This window comes from Oncorhynchus mykiss, chromosome 3 (genome assembly GCF_057628025.1).
Source record: "Oncorhynchus mykiss isolate SJ-2025 chromosome 3, ASM5762802v1, whole genome shotgun sequence".
Lineage (NCBI taxonomy): Eukaryota > Metazoa > Chordata > Actinopteri > Salmoniformes > Salmonidae > Oncorhynchus > Oncorhynchus mykiss.
In genome coordinates this window covers 37,949,432-37,968,933 of record NC_143024.1, presented here as the reverse complement: position 1 = coordinate 37,968,933, position 19,502 = coordinate 37,949,432, and the positions used below count along the sequence as shown (strand labels likewise).

Sequence of the window (19,502 nt, the reverse complement as noted above, 5' to 3'; positions counted from 1 at the left end):
CAAAAAGTACATTCTGACAAACGCTGGATCCCTTCTAGCCATGACCGTTTACTGGGGATCATATTCCGAGTGTAAGTACATAAATACATAGCATATGAGACACCCGCGGGTCATGAAAGTCCCTTTGATCATCCATGACATAGGCAGCAAAATACATGCAATGAAAACAGACTACATGCAATCATTTTGATCAAAAAGTTAGGTTTATTTCTCAATCTCACAAAGACTTAAAATGAAAACATGGTAGCAAAACCCCAAAAGACAGACTGTAGGTCAATACAAAATGAAAAAAAGGAAACAGAACATTAAAAGACAGAACATAAAAACAAGACAGACATAAAATTAGAAACCTTTTCCAAAAATAAATGTATCAAACCATTCTGTAGTAAAATTAAACCCCCCAAAAAGTCTAAATAAATATTTTGGGGTCAAAAATATGAACCCTTTCATGACAATCAAAATACCAAGCAGTATGATGTAAGCTAATGTGTAAAGAAAATGGCAGAATGAATAAAATAACCAAAATGGCACATTCAGAAAAAATAATAATACAGAACTTACAGTATGAGACCAATAAATAAAGCTTTTGGGAAACTGCAACTTCAAGCGGTCCAAATTCAACACAATAATAATCCCCCTTCTAATAGCATTTATCAATTAGGTTGCACTACACTATGCCCTGAAGGACACATTAACAAATCTCATGACACATTACTAGCATAATTCATCAATTAAATCAGTGAATATGAATACACAAATAAGAATGATGCCAAAATGGAGCAATAACATTATCATTATTGACAAATATCCAGTTTTGTAAAGGACATAAATTGTTTTAACACAAAAACCAAGGCTTGCCTGCCAAGGGAAGATCAACTACTGCAAATGTGCAAAACACAACCTTTTCAATAGGCCTACATATAATTGTAGTTAGTAGTAAACTACCTGTGGTGCAAGAAAGTGCTGGTTCATGCAACTCATCTATACAAAATGTGCATTGTACCTTCATGGTTCCACATGTTTTGCTCTCTCACTATCTTCTTTGTATTTTTCATAATGTGTGTTTGACAGCAATCACGGGTTCAAATTTGTTCAGCAGGTTCTGTTGAAGTTCTTTGAGTAGATGATCCCGTTCCTCGGAATCCAGGAGAACTTGCTAAATAAAACAGGTTAACAAATCAAAATATTCCGTGTTAATTTGGTCCACTCTTTAGTGCTTTTCTAAGGTCAAGTATGGACATATCTCGCTCATGTACGGACATACCTCAATGAGTTTGTCTCTCTTCTCCAGGCTCTCCCTCAATTTCCTCTCCTCCCGCTCTTTGTCCTCCTTTTCGCTCCGCCAGGCTCGCTGTGCCTCCTTGTTCTCCTTCCCGCTCTCCCTCAGGTCGTTGAGTGTGTCGCTGAGTTGCTTTGACAGCGACGACACCGTCTGACTATGATTCTGCTGTTGCTCCTTGAGAAGGGGGAAAGATGGGAAGAGGGGAAAGGTATGGGTTCAAATGACCAAACTATATTATAGGCTTGGTATTTTAGGTACCTCACTGAAGATGACCTGAATTGTGTAAAAGACAATGGAAGACACAACACATCTCAGTATATAGAGGGAGCATCTTACTAGTCTTAAATGGCTTCCTCTTCACTGATATGAAAGACAGGGATTGGGGAAAGCATCCACTACCATCCTCGTTTGCACTCACCTGCACTATGCCCTGATAGTCCTGAAGGGCGGTGGTGAGTTTGGAGACCTCCCGGCACATGGTGGCGCTGTGTTCCTCTCTGTCCTGAAGCCAGGCTATCACCAGGCTCTCCTTCTCCTCCAGCTGAGAGGCCAGAGCCCCCACTGCCCCACCTCCTGACACCCCTTGGCTAATCACAGAGTCCGACAGTGCCTGGGGGAAAGGATAACAAATAATGAGGAGGAAAGAGCAACCTGAAGCAACCTGAAGGAGGAAACCTGCAACCTGAAGCAACCTGAAGAGCAACATGTAGAATTTTTGCATTGTAATTTCAGAAAAAGTCCATAAAGTAGCTCCAGTAATAGTGGGTGAAAAATATATATTTTGGGCCAATACAAAATCGCATTCTAAAATGCAGACTTTCTACTTGACAACAAAAGCCAGATCAGTTTCTGTAATCAATATGGGGGAAAAAACTAGAGCTGGGACAACAGACATTGCATTACCCGTACCGAAGCATTTTGTGTATGTCGGTAATATTCTATGATTTTGCTATACAACATTCCTGTAGATTGTTCTAAAACTATTATTTGGTTAACAGTAATAGCCTATGCATTATGTTGATTCCTGCTTTAAAAGTATCTGCCTGTCCCTGTTTCGTGGTCGGCTGCTATGTGAGTGAGCCACTCTCACTCCCTCTCCCCACATTGTGCAAGGAGAAATGGAACAATACAGACATTTCACATTTGGAGCAACTTTGAAATTTGGAGTAAAGTGTTGGTCCCATGTTGCATAAGCTGAAATAAGATCCCATATGCACAAATAGCTTATTTCTCTCAAATGTTGTGCACAAATGTGTTTATATCCCTGTTAGTGAGAATTTCTGTCAGGTGTAGCATATCAAGAAGCCTATTAGAAAGCATGATCATTACACAGACAATAAAAGGCCACACTGAAATGTGCACAAAATAATGCCACAGAGGTCTCAAGTTCAGGGAGTGTCCAATTGGCATGCTGACTGCACTAGAGCCGTTGCCAGAGAATTGAATGTTCATTTCTCTACCATAAGCCGCCTCCAACATCGTTTTAGGGAATTTGGCAGTACGTCCAACTGGCCTCACAACTGCACACCACCTGTTTGGCAAAGTGTTGGCAAGCGTTTTGCTGATGTCAACCCTGTGAACACAGTGCTCCATGGTGGCAGTGGGTTTATGGTATGGGCAGGCATAAGCTATGGACAATGAACACAATTGCATTTTATCGATGGCAAATTGAATGCACAGAGATACCTTGATGAGATCCTGAGGCCCATTGTCGTGCCATTCAGCCGCCACCATCACTTCATGTTTCAGAATGATACTGTCCGGGCTCATGTAGCAAAGATCTGTACACAATTCCTGGAAGTTGCACATGTGCCAGCTCTTCAATGGCCTGTGTACTCACCAGACATATCACCCATTGAGCACATTTGGGATGCTCCGGATCGACATGTACAACAGCGTGTTCCAGTTCCCGCCAATATCCAGCAACTTCGCACAGCCATTGAAGAGGAGTGGGACAACATTCCACAGGCCACAATCAACAGCCTGATCTACTCTATGCGAAGGAGATGTGTTGTGCTGCATGAGGTAAATGGTGGTCATACCATATACTGACTGATTTCTGATCCACACCCCTACCTTTTTTTTTAAGGTATCTGTGACCAACAGATGCATATCTGTATTCCCAGTCATGTGAAATCAATAGATTAGGGCCTATTTAATTTATAAAAATCTTTGAAATAGTTGCATTTATATTTTTGTTCAGTAAACATAAAGTAGCCGAGGCCCATCAATTAGCCAACATTGCTAACTCTGATATTGTTGGTATATAGCCATCTAGCCAAGTGTTTTGAGTCCCCACTTCCTCAGTGAATAATATAGCCTACAGGGCAATATGCTGGCAAAAGAAAACCCCTCTCATATACAGTGCCTTGCGAAAGTATTCGGCCCCCTTGAACTTTGCGACCTTTTGCCACATTTCAGGCTTCAAACATAAAGATATAAAACTGTATTTTTTTGTGAAGAATCAACAACAAGTGGGACACAATCATGAAGTGGAACGACATTTATTGGATATTTTAAACTTTTTTAACAAATCAAAAACTGAAAAATTGGGCGTGCAAAATTATTCAACCCCCGTAAGTTAATACTTTGTAGCGCCACCTTTTGCTGCGATTACAGCTGTAAGTCGCTTGGGGTATGTCTCTATCAGTTTTGCACATCGAGAGACTGACATTTTTTCCCCATTCCTCCTTGCAAAACAGCTCGAGCTCAGTGAGGTTGGATGGAGAGCATTTGTGAACAGCAGTTTTCAGTTCTTTCCACAGAATCTCGATTGGATTCAGGTCTGGACTTTGACTTGGCCATTCTAACACCTGGATATGTTTATTTTTGAACCATTCCCTTGTAGATTTTGCTTTATGTTTTGGATCATTGTCTTGTTGGAAGACAAATCTCTGTCCCAGTCTCAGGTCTTTTGCAGACTCCATCAGGTTTTCTTCCAGAATGGTCCTGTATTTGGCTCCATCCATCTTCCCATCAATTTTAACCATCTTCCCTGTCCCTGCTGAAGAAAAGCAGGCCCAAACCATGATGCTGCCACCACCATGTTTGACAGTGGGGATGGTGTGTTCAGGGTGATGAGCTGTGTTGCTTTTACGCCAAACATAACGTTTTGCATTGTTGCCAAAAAGTTCAATTTTGGTTTCATCTGACCAGAGCACCTTCATGTTTGGTGTGTCTCCCAGGTGGCTTGTGGCAAACTTTAAACGACACTTTTTATGGATATCTTTAAGAAATGGCTTTCTTCTTGCCACTCTTCCATAAAGGCCAGATTTGTGCAACATACGACTGATTGTTGTCCTATGGACAGAGTCTCCCACCTCAGCTGTAGATCTCTGCAGTTCATCCAGAGTGATCATGGGCCTCTTGGCTGCATCTCTGATCAGTCTTCTCCTTGTATGAGCTGAAAGTTTAGAGGGACGGCCAGGTCTTGGTAGATTTGCAGTGGTCTGATACTCCTTCCATTTCACTATTATCGCTTGCACAGTGCTCCTTGGGATGTTTAAAGCTTGGGAAATCTTTTTGTATCCAAATCCGTCTTTAAACTTCTTCACAACAGTATCTCGGACCTGCCTGGTGTGTTCCTTGTTCTTCATGATGCTCTCTGCGCTTTTAACGGACCTCTGAGACTATCACAGTGCAGGTGCATTTATACGGAGACTTGATTACACACAGGTGGATTGTATTTATCATCATTAGTCATTTAGGTCAACATTGGATCATTCAGAGATCCTCACTGAACTTCTGGAGAGAGCACTGAAAGTAAAGGGGCTGAATAATTTTGCACGCCCAATTTTTCAGTTTTTGATTTGTTAAAAAAGTTTGAAATATCCAAGAAATGTCGTTCCACTTCATGATTGTGTCCCACTTGTTGTTGATTCTTCACCAAAAAATAAAGTTTTATATCTTTATGTTTGAAGCCTGAAATGTGGCAAAAGGTCGCAAAGTTCAAGGGGGCCGAATACTTTCGCAAGGCACTGTATGTGAGAATGCTGATCATTGACTACAGCTCAGCATTCAATATCATAGTGCCCATGAAGCTCATCACTAAACTAAGGACTCTGGGACTAAACACCTCCCTCTGCAACTGGATCCTGGACTTCCTGACAGACCGTCCCCAGGTGGTAAGAGTAGGCAACAACATGTCTGCCACACTGATCCTTAACACTGGGGCCCTTCAGGGGTGTGTACTTAGTCCCCTCCTGTACACAACTCCAACACCATCATTAAGTTTTCTGACGACACAACAGTGGTAGGCCTGATCACCGACAACGATGAGACGGCCTATAGGGAGGAGGTTTGAGAACTGGCAGTCTGGTGCCAGAACAACAACCTCTCCCTCAATGTGAGCAAGACAAAGGAGCTGATCTTTGACTACAGGAAAAGGCGGGCCGAACAGGTCCCCATTAACATTGTAGTGGAGCAGGTCGAGAGTGACAAGTTCCTTGGTGTCCTCATCACCAATGATCTATCAGTACCCCCTGCACACTGACTCGGTACTGGTGCCCCCTGTATATATCCTTGTTATTGTTATTCTTATTGTTTCTTTTTATTTTAGCCCACTTGGTAAATATTTTTTATTTTTTTGTTCTTGAACTGCACTGTTGGTTAAGGGCTTGTAAGTAAGCATTTCACGATAAAGTCTACACTTTTTGTATTCGTTGCACGTGTTGTAGGATTTAGATCAGGACTCCTACTCTGAGAGCCTTTGTGAATACAGACCCAGATGTCTTGAAATATAGTGTTTTGAGTAATTTGAATAACTCTTCGTTTGACCATTCCTGATCTAAATATAATTGATTCCAGGTATATCTCTTTTTAGTGTGACCACAATTGTTTGTGTCAGGTGCTGCATTCACCAGTGCTGCATGCACTGACCTCTGTTATTCAAGTTAAAGGTGCTACATGTCGATTGTCTCACCGATGTGGGAGCTAGGCGAATTGCAACAACACTTAGGCTGAATATAAACAACTTCCCCACTCCCACGCATACCAGTTCCCAGCAATACGGTGGAGAGATTAGCGCTATCCGACATCAAAGGATCCCGGATAGCATGGACCATGGTGGCGACTATTTTACTTTCAGTTTCGTCCACCAACTTCAAACAGTCGTAGATATTTCACTGCGATGTAGATGGTACAATGATACTAATGATAATGAACTATTCAGTGCATGTTTCGCACATAAACTGAAGTAGTTCGAAGAGTGTAGAATTTTAGCAACCAGGAAATGACAGAGCGATTTCTACGTTGGCTGCCTTGTGCTTGAGGAGGAGATGACCACGCCTATTAGCGGTGGAAGAGGGTTCTAGAGCTGGGCGATATGGACAAAAAGTCACAATGTGACGAATAACTATTTTGCTTGATAACAATAAATAGATTACAACGCAATGTTCGCTCTAAGCTGCGCGTGTGTGCAGCCACACACCTCCAACGGGACTGACGCGCAGAATAAATACCAATGCCGCACAGACGCACTTAACGGAGTTCGCCCCATTAGTTTGTACTTTTTAGATAGTTTTTTCTGTGATCGAATCAACATTATATCAATCCATTTTCAATGCTACAAAACAAATCTAACTTTGCAAGATTGAGTCTCTGATATTGCCCAACGGAATAGAATTATATATGCGGGTGTCGCCCATCAGCGGTCTTGAGCTTTTCAGTTCAGATCAGACCACAGAGCGCATATGCACATTTGTTGATATTCTTTGCTAGTTAAGTTTATTAGCCCAGTTATAGATAAGTATAGGTCAGCAATGGGGAGTTACTGCTTCCAACAAGAACACAAAACATGTTGGCCACATTTCAAGCTGTCTTGGTAAAAAGCATATGTCTAAAGGGGCATTGTTGTATTTTGAGATGGGCTTGAATATGCAAATAAGCTAATAGACAGAGGGGTAGCCCACATTGTCTAATTCTCTATATGGTAATAATAATACATTTTATTTTGTAAAGTGGTTTCTTGCATCATACAACACATTAAAATGCAATATACACTCACCTATTTGCCCAATGTTGTCACAGGCCCGGTAAAAAGTTATGAATTAATGTCAAGCCCTTCATAATGTAAAAAGGTTTTAAAAGTCTCATGCTATGTAGGCCTGAACAGCAAATATAGGCCACTGTAGGCTATATCATAGAAATCGAAAGCTATTTCCATGTGAAAATGTTATGGGATTCACACCGTTTTGTTGGTGTGCCTACATTATGCTCAAATAGCCACAATAGCCTATTGGCTACTGTCTAAAACTGTAAGGGGACAGTCTGTGTTCACTGTAAACGTGCACCAGAAGTTGCACAAAATTCTCACAAGGTTCAAGTTTCCTCTAACAAGACCAAACATTTGCTCAGTGCCCCCAAAAAATTGCGGGAACATTGCTACAACAATAAAACATTGTTTTAATGTACAGTTACTTTGCATTAGCGCCAGGGCTCTAGACGCAGTTTTACAGTGCTATGTAAGTCAACTGAGATGGTAGCCTAATATTTAAAAAGTAAGCTATTTATCTAACATATTCAGGGGATGCATGATTGATATTTTGATGTGCAACCTGTCAAAATAGGATCCAGAATGATCAGATTTATGTTTTGGCTCTTTGTGCATATACAGTACCAGTCAAGTTTGGACACACTTACGCATTCCAGAGTTTTTCTTTATTTATTTTTTTACTATTTTTACATTGAAGAATAGTAGTGAATACATCAAAACTATGAAATAACACACATGGACTCATGTAGTAACTAAAAAAGTGTTAAACAAATCTAAATATATTTTAGATTCTTCAAAGTAGCCACCGTTTGCCTTGACTGCTTTGCACACTTGGCATTCTCTCAACCAGCTTCACCTGGAATGCCTTTCCAACAGTCTTGAAGGAGTTTCCTTCACTCTGTGGTCCAACTCATCCCAAGCCATCTCAATTGGGTTGAGGTTGGATTATTGTGGAGGCCAGGTCATCTGATGCAGCACTCCTCCACTCTCCTTCTTGGTAAAATAGCCTTTACACAGCCTAGAGGTGTGTGATCATTGTCCTGTTGAAAAATAAATGATAGTCCCACTAAGCACAAACCAGATGTGATGGCGTATCACTGCAGAATGCTGTGGTAGCCATGCTGGTTAAGTGTGCCTTGAATTCTAAATAAATTACAGACAGTGTCAGAAAAGCACCCCCACACCATTACACCACCACCTCCATGCTTCACGGTGGGAACCACATGTGCGGAGATCATCTGTTCATCTACTCTGCATCTCACATAGACACGGCGGTTGGAACCAAACATCTCAAATTTGGAATCATCAAGCCAAAGGACAGATTTCCAACAGTCTAATGTCCATTGCTCATGTTTCTTGGACCAAGCAAGTCTCTTCTTATTATTATTATTATTGGTGTCATTTAGTACTGGTATCTTTGCAGCAATTTGTCCATGAAGGCCTGATTCACAGTCTCCTCTGAACAGTTGATGTTGATGTCTGATACTTTAAACTCTGAAACATTTATTTGGCTACAATTTCTGTGGCTGATAACTGTAATGAATTTGTCCTCTGCAGCAGAGATAACTCTGGGTCTTCCTTTCCTGTGGCGGTTCTCACAAGAGCCTGTTTCATCAAGAGCCTGTTTCACCAAATTGAACATGTTTCATAATTTATTTGAGTCTAAATTGATTTTATTGATGTATTATATTAAGTTAAAATAAATGTTCATCCAGTATTGTTGTAATTGTCATTATTCCAAATAAATAAATAGGCCGATTAAATCGGCTTTTTTTGGTCCTCCAATAAACGGTATCGGCGTTGAAATATCATAATCGGTTGACCTCTAGTCTAGGGTGTCCGGGAGGATGCTGTTGATGTGAGCCATGACCAGCCTTTAAAAGCACTTCATGGCCCATGGCCCATAGCTTCGTGAATGTTGTTAACCTGTTTAAAGGTTTTGTTCACATCGGCTACCGAGAGCGTTATCACACAGTTATCCAGAACAGCTGGTGCTCTAGTGCATGCTTCAGTGTTGCTTGCCTCGAAGTGAGCATAAAAGGCATTTAGCTCGTCTGGTTGGCTCGCGTCACTGGGCGGCTCGGGTCTGGGTTTCCCTTTCTAGTCCGTAATAGTTTTAGAGCCTTGCCACATCCGACGAGCGTCAGAGCTGGTGTAGTAAGATTCAATCTTAATCCTGTATTGACGCCCTGCTTGTTTGATGGTTCGTCTGAGGGCATAGTGGGATTTCTTATAAGCGTCCGGATTGGTCTCCCACTCCTTGAAAGCGGCAGCTCTAGCCTTTAGCTCGATGCAGATGTTGACTGTAATCCATGGCTTCTGGTTGGGATATTTATGTGCAGTCACTGTGGGGACAACGTCATCGATGCACTTATTGATGAAGCTGATGACTGAGGTGGTGTTCTCCTCAATGCCATTAGACGAATCCTGGAACATATTCCAGTCTGTGCTAGCAAAACAGTCCTGTAGTGTAACATCCGCGTCATCTGACCACTTCCGTATTAACCGACTGGTACTTCCTGCTTTAGTTTTTGCTTGTAAGCCATAATCAGAATTATGGTCAGATTTGCCAAATGTAGGGTGGGGGAGAGCTTTGCATGCATCTCTGTGTGTGGAGTAAAGGTGGTCTAGGATTTTTTTCTCCCCTGGTTGCACATGACACGCTGGTAAAAATTTGGTAAAACTGATTTAAGTTTGCCTGAATTAAAGTCCCCGGCCACTAGGAGCGCCGCTTCTGGGTGAGCATTTTCTTCTTTGTTTATAGCCTTATAGAGTTGGTTGAGAGAAGTCTTAGTGACAGCTTCGTTTTGTGGTGGTAAATAGACGGCAATGAATAATACAGATGAGAACTCTCTTCATAGATAATGTGGTCTGCAGCTTGTCATATGGTACTCAACCTCAGGTGAGCAATACCTCAAGACTTCTTTAATATTAGACATCACGCACCAGCTGTTATTGACAAAAAGACACACCTCCCCACCCCTCATCTTACCAGAGGTAGCACCTCTGTTCTGCCGTTGCATGGAAAATCCTGCTAGCTCTATATTGTCCGCATCTTCATTCAGCCACGTCTCGGTGAAACATAAGATGTTACAGTTTTTGATGTCCCGTTGGTAGGATAATCGTAACAGTAGGTCATCAATTTTATTTTCCAATGATTGTACAAGAAGAATGGAAGGCATTGGGAGTTTACTCGCTCGCCTCCGAATTCTCAGAAGGATCCCTGATCTGCATCCCCTTTTCCGGTGTCTTTTCTTCACGCAAAAGGTGTGGATCTGGGCCTGTTCCAGTGAAAGCAGGATATCCTTCTCGTTGGACCTAATTTAATTCAACGTATAGAGATACTGTATGTTGATGTGATCCCCTCACCTGCATGTCTTTCTGAGAGCTCTCTAGCGCCTCCTTCAGGCAGAGGAGAAGTGACTCTTTCTCCTGTAGGACTGCTTTGAGGGCCAGGTCCCGCTGTCTCCACACTTCCTTCTCCTTCTGCACCTCCCGCTGCACTCGCTCCTTCTCAACCAGCTCCACCCTCAGTTCCTGGGGGTTAGAAGAAGAAAATACAAAGCCCTTATGTGAGAAATTACTAGTAACACCTTTGACTGAGTGACTATAGTGTATTCAGCACAATGTTGCCTTTGTTAATGAAAGTGAGTGAATACATCTGAGTGTGTGTGTGTACTTGTTCTACAGAAACTGTCATACACTGGTAGCACAGCAATCACATGTGTGTGTGTGTGTGTGTGTGTGTTCAACTTCAGACTCACATTGATGATGTACTGGTTACATTGGAGTACAGTGTTGAGTGTGGAGAGGTCTTTCTCCCGGTCTCTCCCAGCCTTCTGCAGTGCCTCCAGCTCGCTCTCCATCCTCTTCTCCTTCTCACTCATCTCTGAGCGCAGAGCCTCAAGGGCTTGCTAAAGATGAGGTAGAACATAAGACACCAGCGGAAATAACCTTGTACAGAAATGCTCTATATCCCATTTTATACAACGGGTGGGTCTAATCCTGAATACTGATTGCTTAAGACCGCATACCAGCCGGTGTCTATTCCACAAATTGCCACCAACTAAATTTATGATGTTAAAATGCCTATACACTCTGTTCCATCTGACTGTGTAATCCACTGTCTCATCAACCCAGTCAGGCAACTTATAAACTTGATTTCCACTATAAAATGAATCTAGACATTATCTCAGATTTATTTTAGACTAACAATTTGTTTTCAACAGCGGAGATTTGTATAAACCTTGCAGTCTGTCTTGCGACATTTGCAAAATTGTTTCAAAATTGAAATACGATATCCAGCTGTCCCATAGTAATGAACGTGTCGGGATTTCGGACGAGACAGACAGGCAGGCACCATTTCTCTGCCAGTTGAAATCATGAAATCAGCTGGAGTCATTTTTATGGATATATATAAAAAAATTCAATTGAAAAAGTTAAAACGAAACGCAAATTTGCAGTCTTTCCAGGTTCAGTTTGAAGTGATTTTGTTACGGTAGCTGTGTAGTTGGCTAGCTCTCCTGAACAATAGTGTCCTGACAAGTGACCACATTTTCTATGCCAAGGGAAATCGCACCTAATTAGCTCATTGTTATGGATGTATCCAAATAAATGTCACTAGAAAACAGCTTAAACAAATGCAGCTATTTTGCTGTTATTCTGGCTGCTCTTGACTGTAAGTTAGCCGTAGTTGGCTAGCAAGCAAGTAAGCAAGGGATAAGAACGTTGCCAGCCAGTATGGCAATGGAACATTTACAACGAATGACTCGGTCGCGTCCATAGATACAGAACAAGCAGAGTGAACGACTGGGTCGCGTCTCTAGCAACCCTAGATGTGTGTCGGGACTATATCTTGTGGAAGGATGAAATTAATCAAAATAACGTTTAATGAAAATATGTCAATCATTATTTTAATATGTTGGTAACCCATTGTATTAAAAGTGATAATGCCAGAGAAGCTAGTGTTTGGAGGATATATTGGCACCGTTTGCCAGAGATGTCGTCTCGGGCCCAACAACACCCATACCAATATATCTTCCAAACACCGGCTTCTCTGGCATTATCACTTACGTAATGTCATATTAAAAAAGGAAATATTCACACATATTAATTGTCCATGCTTTGACAGTCTACACAAGTTTATTTATTATTTTAAACCATTAGCTTATTCAAATCATAATCAAATGGGATCCATCTGAGTCCTCACCTTATTGTCGGAGAGAGTTTGTTTCAGATTGTCAGTGAGTGCTTGTGTCAGTCTGTCAGCCGCATCTGTCCCCACCTCAACACACATCTTCCTGATCAGACACATGCAGTCCTGAGGGAGACAGGAAATTAATGTCTGATCATGGAATAACACACGGCTTGTCCCAGAGATGGCTTCAGAAAAGGACTTGATGTGGTATATGGACAAATATATTTAATGATATCAATTACACCAGAATACAAAAACTGCATTTAAACAAATGTTGCAATGATAAATATTGAGACAATGATAGTTTAAGAAAACAGGGTTTGCCCCAACCACTCACGGTTGGATTGCTGTTACAGTGCTATTTGGGTTGATACTTGGATTTGTTCCGACATTTCTTGATTTTATATTTGTTTTTTTTAAATTGATTATTTGTGTAACCGTTTGACATTTTACTGCATTGTTAGGAGCTAGTAATAGAAGTATTTCACTGCACCCGCTAAAACATTAGCTAAACTGTGTACACACCCAAATAAATGTGACAATAAAAACATTAAAATATATATATGTCAGTACCAGTCAAAAGTTTGGGCACCTACTTACAAGGGTTTTAATATATTTTTACCATTTTCTACATTGTAGAATAATAGTGAAGACATCAACACTATGAAATAACACATATGGAATCATGTAATAACTAAGTGGTTAGGTTCTTCAAAGTAGCCACGTTTTGCCTTAATGCCAAGAGTGTGCAAACCTGTCATCCTCTCAACCAGCTTCATGAGGTAGTCAACTACAATTATTTTCCAAAAGTCTTGAAGGAGTTCCATACAAATGCTGAGCAATTGGCTGCTTTTCCTTCACTCCGCGGTCCAACTCATCCCTTACCATCTGAATTGGGTTGAGGTCGGGTGATTGTGGAGGACAGGTCATCTGATGCAGGACTCCATCACTCTCCTTCTTGGTCAAATAGCCCTTACACAACCTGGAGGTGTGTTGGGTCATTGTCCTGTTGAAAAACAAATGATGGTCCCACCAAGCGCAAACAAGATGGAATGGCGTATTGCTGCAGAATGATGTGGTAGCCATGCTGGTTAAGTGTGCCTTGAATTCTAAATAAATCAGACAGTGTCATTAGCAAAACACCCCCACACCACCACCTCCATGCTTCACGGTGGGAACCACACATGCGGAGATCATCATTTCACCTACTCCGCGTCTCACAAAGACATGGCGGTTAGTACTAAAAATCTCAAATTTGGACTCATCAGACCAAAGGACAGATTTCCACTGGTCAAATATCCATTGCTCGTGTTTCTTGGCCCAAGCAAGTCTCTTCTTATTATTGGTGTCCTTTAGTAGTAGTTTCTTTGCAGCAATTCGACCACGAAGGCCTGATTCCTGCAGTCTCCTCTGAACAGTTGATGTTGAGAGGTGTCTGTTACTTGAACTCTGTGAAGCATTTATTTGGGCTGCAATCTGAGGTGCAGTTAATTGCCGATTTCTGAGGCTGACAACTCTAATGAACTTATCCTCAGCAGCAGAGGTAACTCTGGGAATTCCTTTTCTGTGGCGGTCCTCACAAAAGCCTGTTTCATCATAGCGCTTGATGGATTTTGCGACTGCACTTGAAGAAACTTTCAAAGTTCTTGACATTTTCCAGATTGACTGACCTTCATATCTTAAAGTAATGATGGACTGTCGTTTCTCTTTGCTTATTTGAGCTGTTCTTGCCATAATATGGACTTGGTCTTTTACCAAATAGGGCTATCTTCTGTATACCACCCCTACCTTGTCACAACACAACTGATTGGATAAAGTACATTAAGAAGGAAAGAAATCCCACAAATGAACTTTTAACAAGGCTTGCCTGTTAATTGAAATGCATTCCAGGTGACTACCTCATGAAGCTGGTTGAGAGAATGCCAAGAGTGTGCAAACCTGTCAAGGAAAAGGGTGGCAACTTTGAAGAATCTAAAATATACCATATATTTTAATTTGTTGACACTTTTTGGTTACTACATGATTCCATGTGTCTTATTTCATAGTTGTGATGTCTTCACTATTATTCTACAATGTAGAAAATAGTACAAATAAAGAATAACCCTGGAATGAGTAGGTGTGTCCAAACTTCTGACTGGTACTCTATATTAAACCGATTTGATTTATCTATTTGGCTATGTTAAGCTAAGGAAGTTTGCTCACCCATATAAACTTTAGTGCTGAAAATTGCTAATACCATTATATCTTAAGTTAAATCTTGGAGTTTAAGAGCGTGGGGTGTCCATGTTGTGATGGCAACATTCCACTAGCTCAGCCAGTGTCTCATTCCTGAGTGAAGTGGATCCCTGTGTTTTCAGCATGACTGCATTGTCTCCCCTCATAGAATCACTATGAATCACTCACCTGGATAACTCGGTCTCTGCTGTGCAGCGAATGCCCCAAACTCTGCAGAAGCAAGTTTCCACTGTCCTTCTGCGGCAACTGAAAAAGCCATAATCACAACATACACAGCACTTAGATGAAGGTTGTTAAGTCAACAGGGGGCTGGCATTGTTGCAGCGATATTAGAGCAGACTAGCCTGGTCCTAGATCCGTTGGTGTTGTCTTTCAAATTGATGACAATGACCACAGGCGTTTCCAAGACAGCACAAACAGATCTGGGACCAGGCTGAAGCAGCAGACCTCTCCAATTTGAAGCCAGTGTCTTGTGGGTGATATATGCCACTATGTTACAGCTGATGCTTTCAAAGAATGCAGGCAATCAGTTTGTATTCTTGCGATAGATTTAGAACACACATTATAAGCCTATAATCTGCCCTGCAAGTGCCAAGTGTGAAAGTTCCCCACCATAAAAGCTTGATATACTGTAAGACCTCACACAGTGCATACAAATACTTAATCCCAACGATTTACTTATTTGAACTTTTCTAGGATTGGGTGGAGCTAATGCCAGATTCCAGGCAAATTAAAATATTTCCTTGTGTAGAGCTGGCTGTGGTGCTCTTAATCGTCAAAGCTCTTCATGGATTTACAGCTCCCATTCCCAGACTGAACTTGCTAATAGGGCTTCCTAAAATATCCCAAAACCTGGAACTCAAGCCAGACCTAAATCTCAGACGTGAATCTCATGAAATGAGAATCAAGTTTGGGTAAGATACCTTAACAGCTGGGGGTGAGGCCCAGACCTGCTAGAACCATAGGTAGGTGCCGGGTTGAATAACTTGAGTCTACTGTAAGGAGATAAGGTTAACAGACGCCACTAAGCAGCTGAGTAGCATGTTAATGATCTCTTTATGAAAAGCCACCCTAAGCTGCTCCTCTAGTTGGGGAAGATTCCAGGGAGATGTGTGGTTGTGTGTGTGTGTGTGTGGTTATATGAACGCACCTGCATTAAGGAAAGAGGACACTCCCTGGTCCAGAGACCAAACAAACTGTAACACACCCATCATTCCTTGCATAATGCTTTATTTGTGCTTAGTCAATACAAGCCGGGCTTAAAGACATTGCTATCCAAGGGATTCTGAAGACGTGTGTGTGTGCGCAAGTACATGCAGAAGAAGCATGTTAGGGAAACTATGTTCAGGCCATTATATGGCTGTGCACCGGCTGACTAGGCCTATACCTGTTTATCGTGTATAAAATGTCAGCACCCAGTTACCATGACAGGGAGTGTCAACCTTAGTTGTGTGTACGCAACCAAATTATCATGACACTTCCATTCCACTCACCAATTTAAACTGTTTTCTTTCTCAATTGAGTTACTATAAATACTATGGACCGGTTCCCCAGAGACTGCCTAGTCCTGGAGAATCTCCATTGATCATGTTTTTTAGTCCATGACTGGGCTTCATTTGTGTCTGCGAATGCAGCTGAAAATGTCTAAACTCAATTACTCAGTGCTTACCTTAATCCAATCCTTTGGTCCACAGACATTGGTATCTGGTTTGGTTTTGGTCCCGTGTTTAAGCTCAGTTTCGAGGGTCTTGATGCGTGCCATAGCTTGATCAAGCTGTCCTCTCAACTGTCTGACTGCAAGGTGCACTCGACCTGTATTGCTCTGAAATAAACATAAGAAAACTGCATTTTGTGAAAGACATAAATTGTCACTTTTAATTCTGTTGAAGTCCTATTCCTGTATTTATAAGTAAGAAAATATTCAGAGTTGGACCTTTGTACTGGCTACAGACATGATAGATCCTAGATGACATATTACAGACCACTAAGTAAATATTTATACTCCGTGATCGACGGAGTGATCCACAGACTACAGGCAAGGCAACCTGTCGGAAAATCCTCATTTAGGGCAGAGATATTTTCCTGACCAGGGAATGGCTCATTTATAGGCTAAAGTGTTGTCGTCAGGAAACAATCCTGGTCCAACTCATAATAACTTTGTCGTTATTTGGTATGCTGGATTTTGATAGAATATAAGAGAAATCTCACCTCTCTGTGTAGTGGAATAAACTCGTCCCTCAATTCAGTCAAAACGTCATTGGACTCTCCAGCAACTTCCTCTCCTCCATTCTCCCGCTCTCCAAAATTCAGCACCCTTGTTACCTCAGGGGGGGATGTCTCACCTACCTCTCCTGAATATCGCCCTTCCCTCTTTCCCAAAACGGGAATCTTACTCCCCGAAGGTGAATTGACAGGCTTTCCTTCAATACCTTTCAACTCTCTGAGGACCAGGAGTGACAAATCACCTGGAAAGTCAAATGGATCACGGCAATCCAGTGAATCCAGTGATTGGATGGACTCAGTGCGAGAGGACGCTCGTAAGGAGAGAGTGGATCCAGCCAATGACGCTGGGCTAGAGCTTAGCGACGGCACTCTTGACCAATGAAGAGGCATGCTCTGCGACTTGTTCCTCGATAGGGCCAAGGGGGGAAAGGGTTGGAAGGGTAGGCGGCGGGGAACCCCACAAACTGACTCATAGGCGGAATCGGACACCCTCAGAGAATCACATCCTTCACAATTTTTCCCCTTTGTGCATCTTTTCCCCGTTCTCCTGAAGTATGGACATGCGTCCCATTTCTCAGACCAGCACTCATACTCTGACAAGGCCATGTTCTCCTTCAACATTTCATTGTAACCCTCTCTGTCTCCCATTCCCTCACCATCCCCCTCACTAGTGCTGCTCCTCATCCTGAAATCCTGAGGGTGTCGCTGGCGGTAAGCGCTACGTACCCACTGCCTGACCTTGTCCCTCTCCTGGGTCAACTTCTGAATCCTCTCAGAGGATAAGACCCTCACTCTGGAAATGACAGAGTCAAACTTGAAAACCCGCTCTAGAACTGAAACGCATTTGCCACACAAGAACTCCCCCCGCCCACTGCCCCGTGGTACTGGCTGGCCTAGTATGTGTGTCAGCACAGAGAGTAGGTCCATTGCTTTAGCGGGTGAGGACAGTGAGGAGAGAGACGTTGTGGAGCCAAGGGACATGGTGCTACCTTCAAAGTGGGAAAAGAAAACATTAGAACTGACATACGCGCGCATACACGCACAGTAGTGCACACACACACACACACACACACCTTACCCCAGGGGCTGCTTTGAGAAGACCTGGAGAGACTTCCTCTACCCGGTGAGTCTGATGGGGTCTGAGGCTGACCATCTTTCTTGTTCTGTCGCCCAAAGAGCCATCGCCGTTGGTTACCGTGCAGGTCACCCCCACACACCAGACACCCCTCACCTTTGCCTCTGGAGGACATAGTAGACGGAAGGGCTAGAAAATCCCCTGATGTCCACAGAATGATCTTCAATATTCTGTTGGAATAAAGCAGAAAAGATTATTGGCTGCAGTCTTAACTAAATGTATTCTAAACTTTTTGATCATGGTGTAGAGAATGGTTGGATATCTAATCTTAGAATTACATTCTGTATAATTGCACTTGCTGGCAGTGACATTCAAAGTAGTTTTTCCAAGTCAGAACTGGGTTTTCAAAAGCTGGCTTCACTTTTGGCCCACTTATAAAAGTTTTCTGCTCTCACTAGTTTGCAGCTGAAGAGCTTCGATTTTTGCTTGCCTGTCAGTGCGCTTTAATATTATAGTGTGGATGTTTTGCTCAATGCGTTGGCTCTTTTAGCACACAGTAGAAAACCACAGCCGCCTACACGTCGACCTTGAGCCACGCTGACAGTACATTTCGCATACTGTCAAAGCGAAAAACAAGTATCAAACGTCCACGCTCTCTCCGCCATTCATCTCACTGCTCGCTTGTACCGATCAATATGAACTGTAGGCTGCTGTTGTTTATTCCTATACAATATCGAAAGTTGACGGTTGCTGGTGTAAGCTACGTTGATTTATGTTGCCCGTGGTACACAACGTATAGCCAAGACCAATTACCTGTCTATGCAGTCCTATTTTAAGCAACATAGGTGTGTAAATAAGTTTCATTCCGACAACGCGGAGTCCGTAAGCACGAAAATGATTACAGAACATTGTAGGCTACGTGTTCACAGTTTGAATCAAGCAGTATGACTTTACCAAAATAATTTCGTCCTTTAGAGTTTGCCAAAATCACAGGTTTTCTGTATCTCCACTTTTAGACCATCTGCATGCGTAAAGCGTTTTGATGAGTACGGCTTATCTGTCTCTAGAAGTTAAATCTGGTTTCGCGCTCTAAACCCGATAAAGTTGGGAAGTATTAAACGCAAACTTGAAACCCGGTGGCATCCTCGGTGAAGTAAACCGGGTCCCATCTAAACGTTGTAAAACCATTCATGACTTTACCAATGACCACATGGTTAAAAAGAAATACAATATGTTTTAAAAGTGTCTTACAATGTCAACCAGGAACTCGAGCGCACTGCAGTAGCCTTCACCGGAAAGGAGCTGTGAGTGTGCGCTACCTTACTGACGTCATTGGTCATACCTGGGGTGTATTCATTACGATGATTCTGTTGCGAAACGTTTCGTAAACGAAACGGAGAGGGACCTACCTTAATTTGTCCAATAGAAAATCTCTGTTTGGACTAATGATTACACCCGTTTTGAGAAGTGAATGGCCGTATGTCAGCAGTCTATTTGA

At 42.2% G+C, this 19,502-nt stretch overlaps 1 protein-coding gene across 2 annotated transcripts; it reads right to left on the bottom strand.

The window, feature by feature from the left end:
• Positions 1–184: 184 nt before the first annotated feature.
• LOC110516161 (uncharacterized) lies at positions 185–19,360 on the bottom strand. 2 transcript variants are annotated; one of them, XM_021594732.3, is made up of 11 exons: positions 19,256–19,360; positions 18,008–18,234; positions 16,915–17,918; positions 16,376–16,528; positions 14,875–14,952; positions 12,484–12,594; positions 11,039–11,188; positions 10,644–10,811; positions 1,701–1,892; positions 1,265–1,456; positions 185–1,156 (listed from the first exon to the last, which is right to left on the bottom strand). In XM_021594732.3, exons 1-11 carry the CDS (start codon positions 19,342–19,344, stop codon positions 1,052–1,054), a joined length of 2,469 nt encoding a protein of 822 aa, XP_021450407.3. In that variant the 5' UTR covers positions 19,345–19,360; the 3' UTR covers positions 185–1,051. The 2 variants fall into 2 exon arrangements, with proteins under 2 accessions (XP_021450407.3, XP_021450411.3); XM_021594736.3 differs by having other exon boundaries at positions 18,959–19,310.
• Between the last annotated feature and the right edge of the window lie 142 nt (positions 19,361–19,502).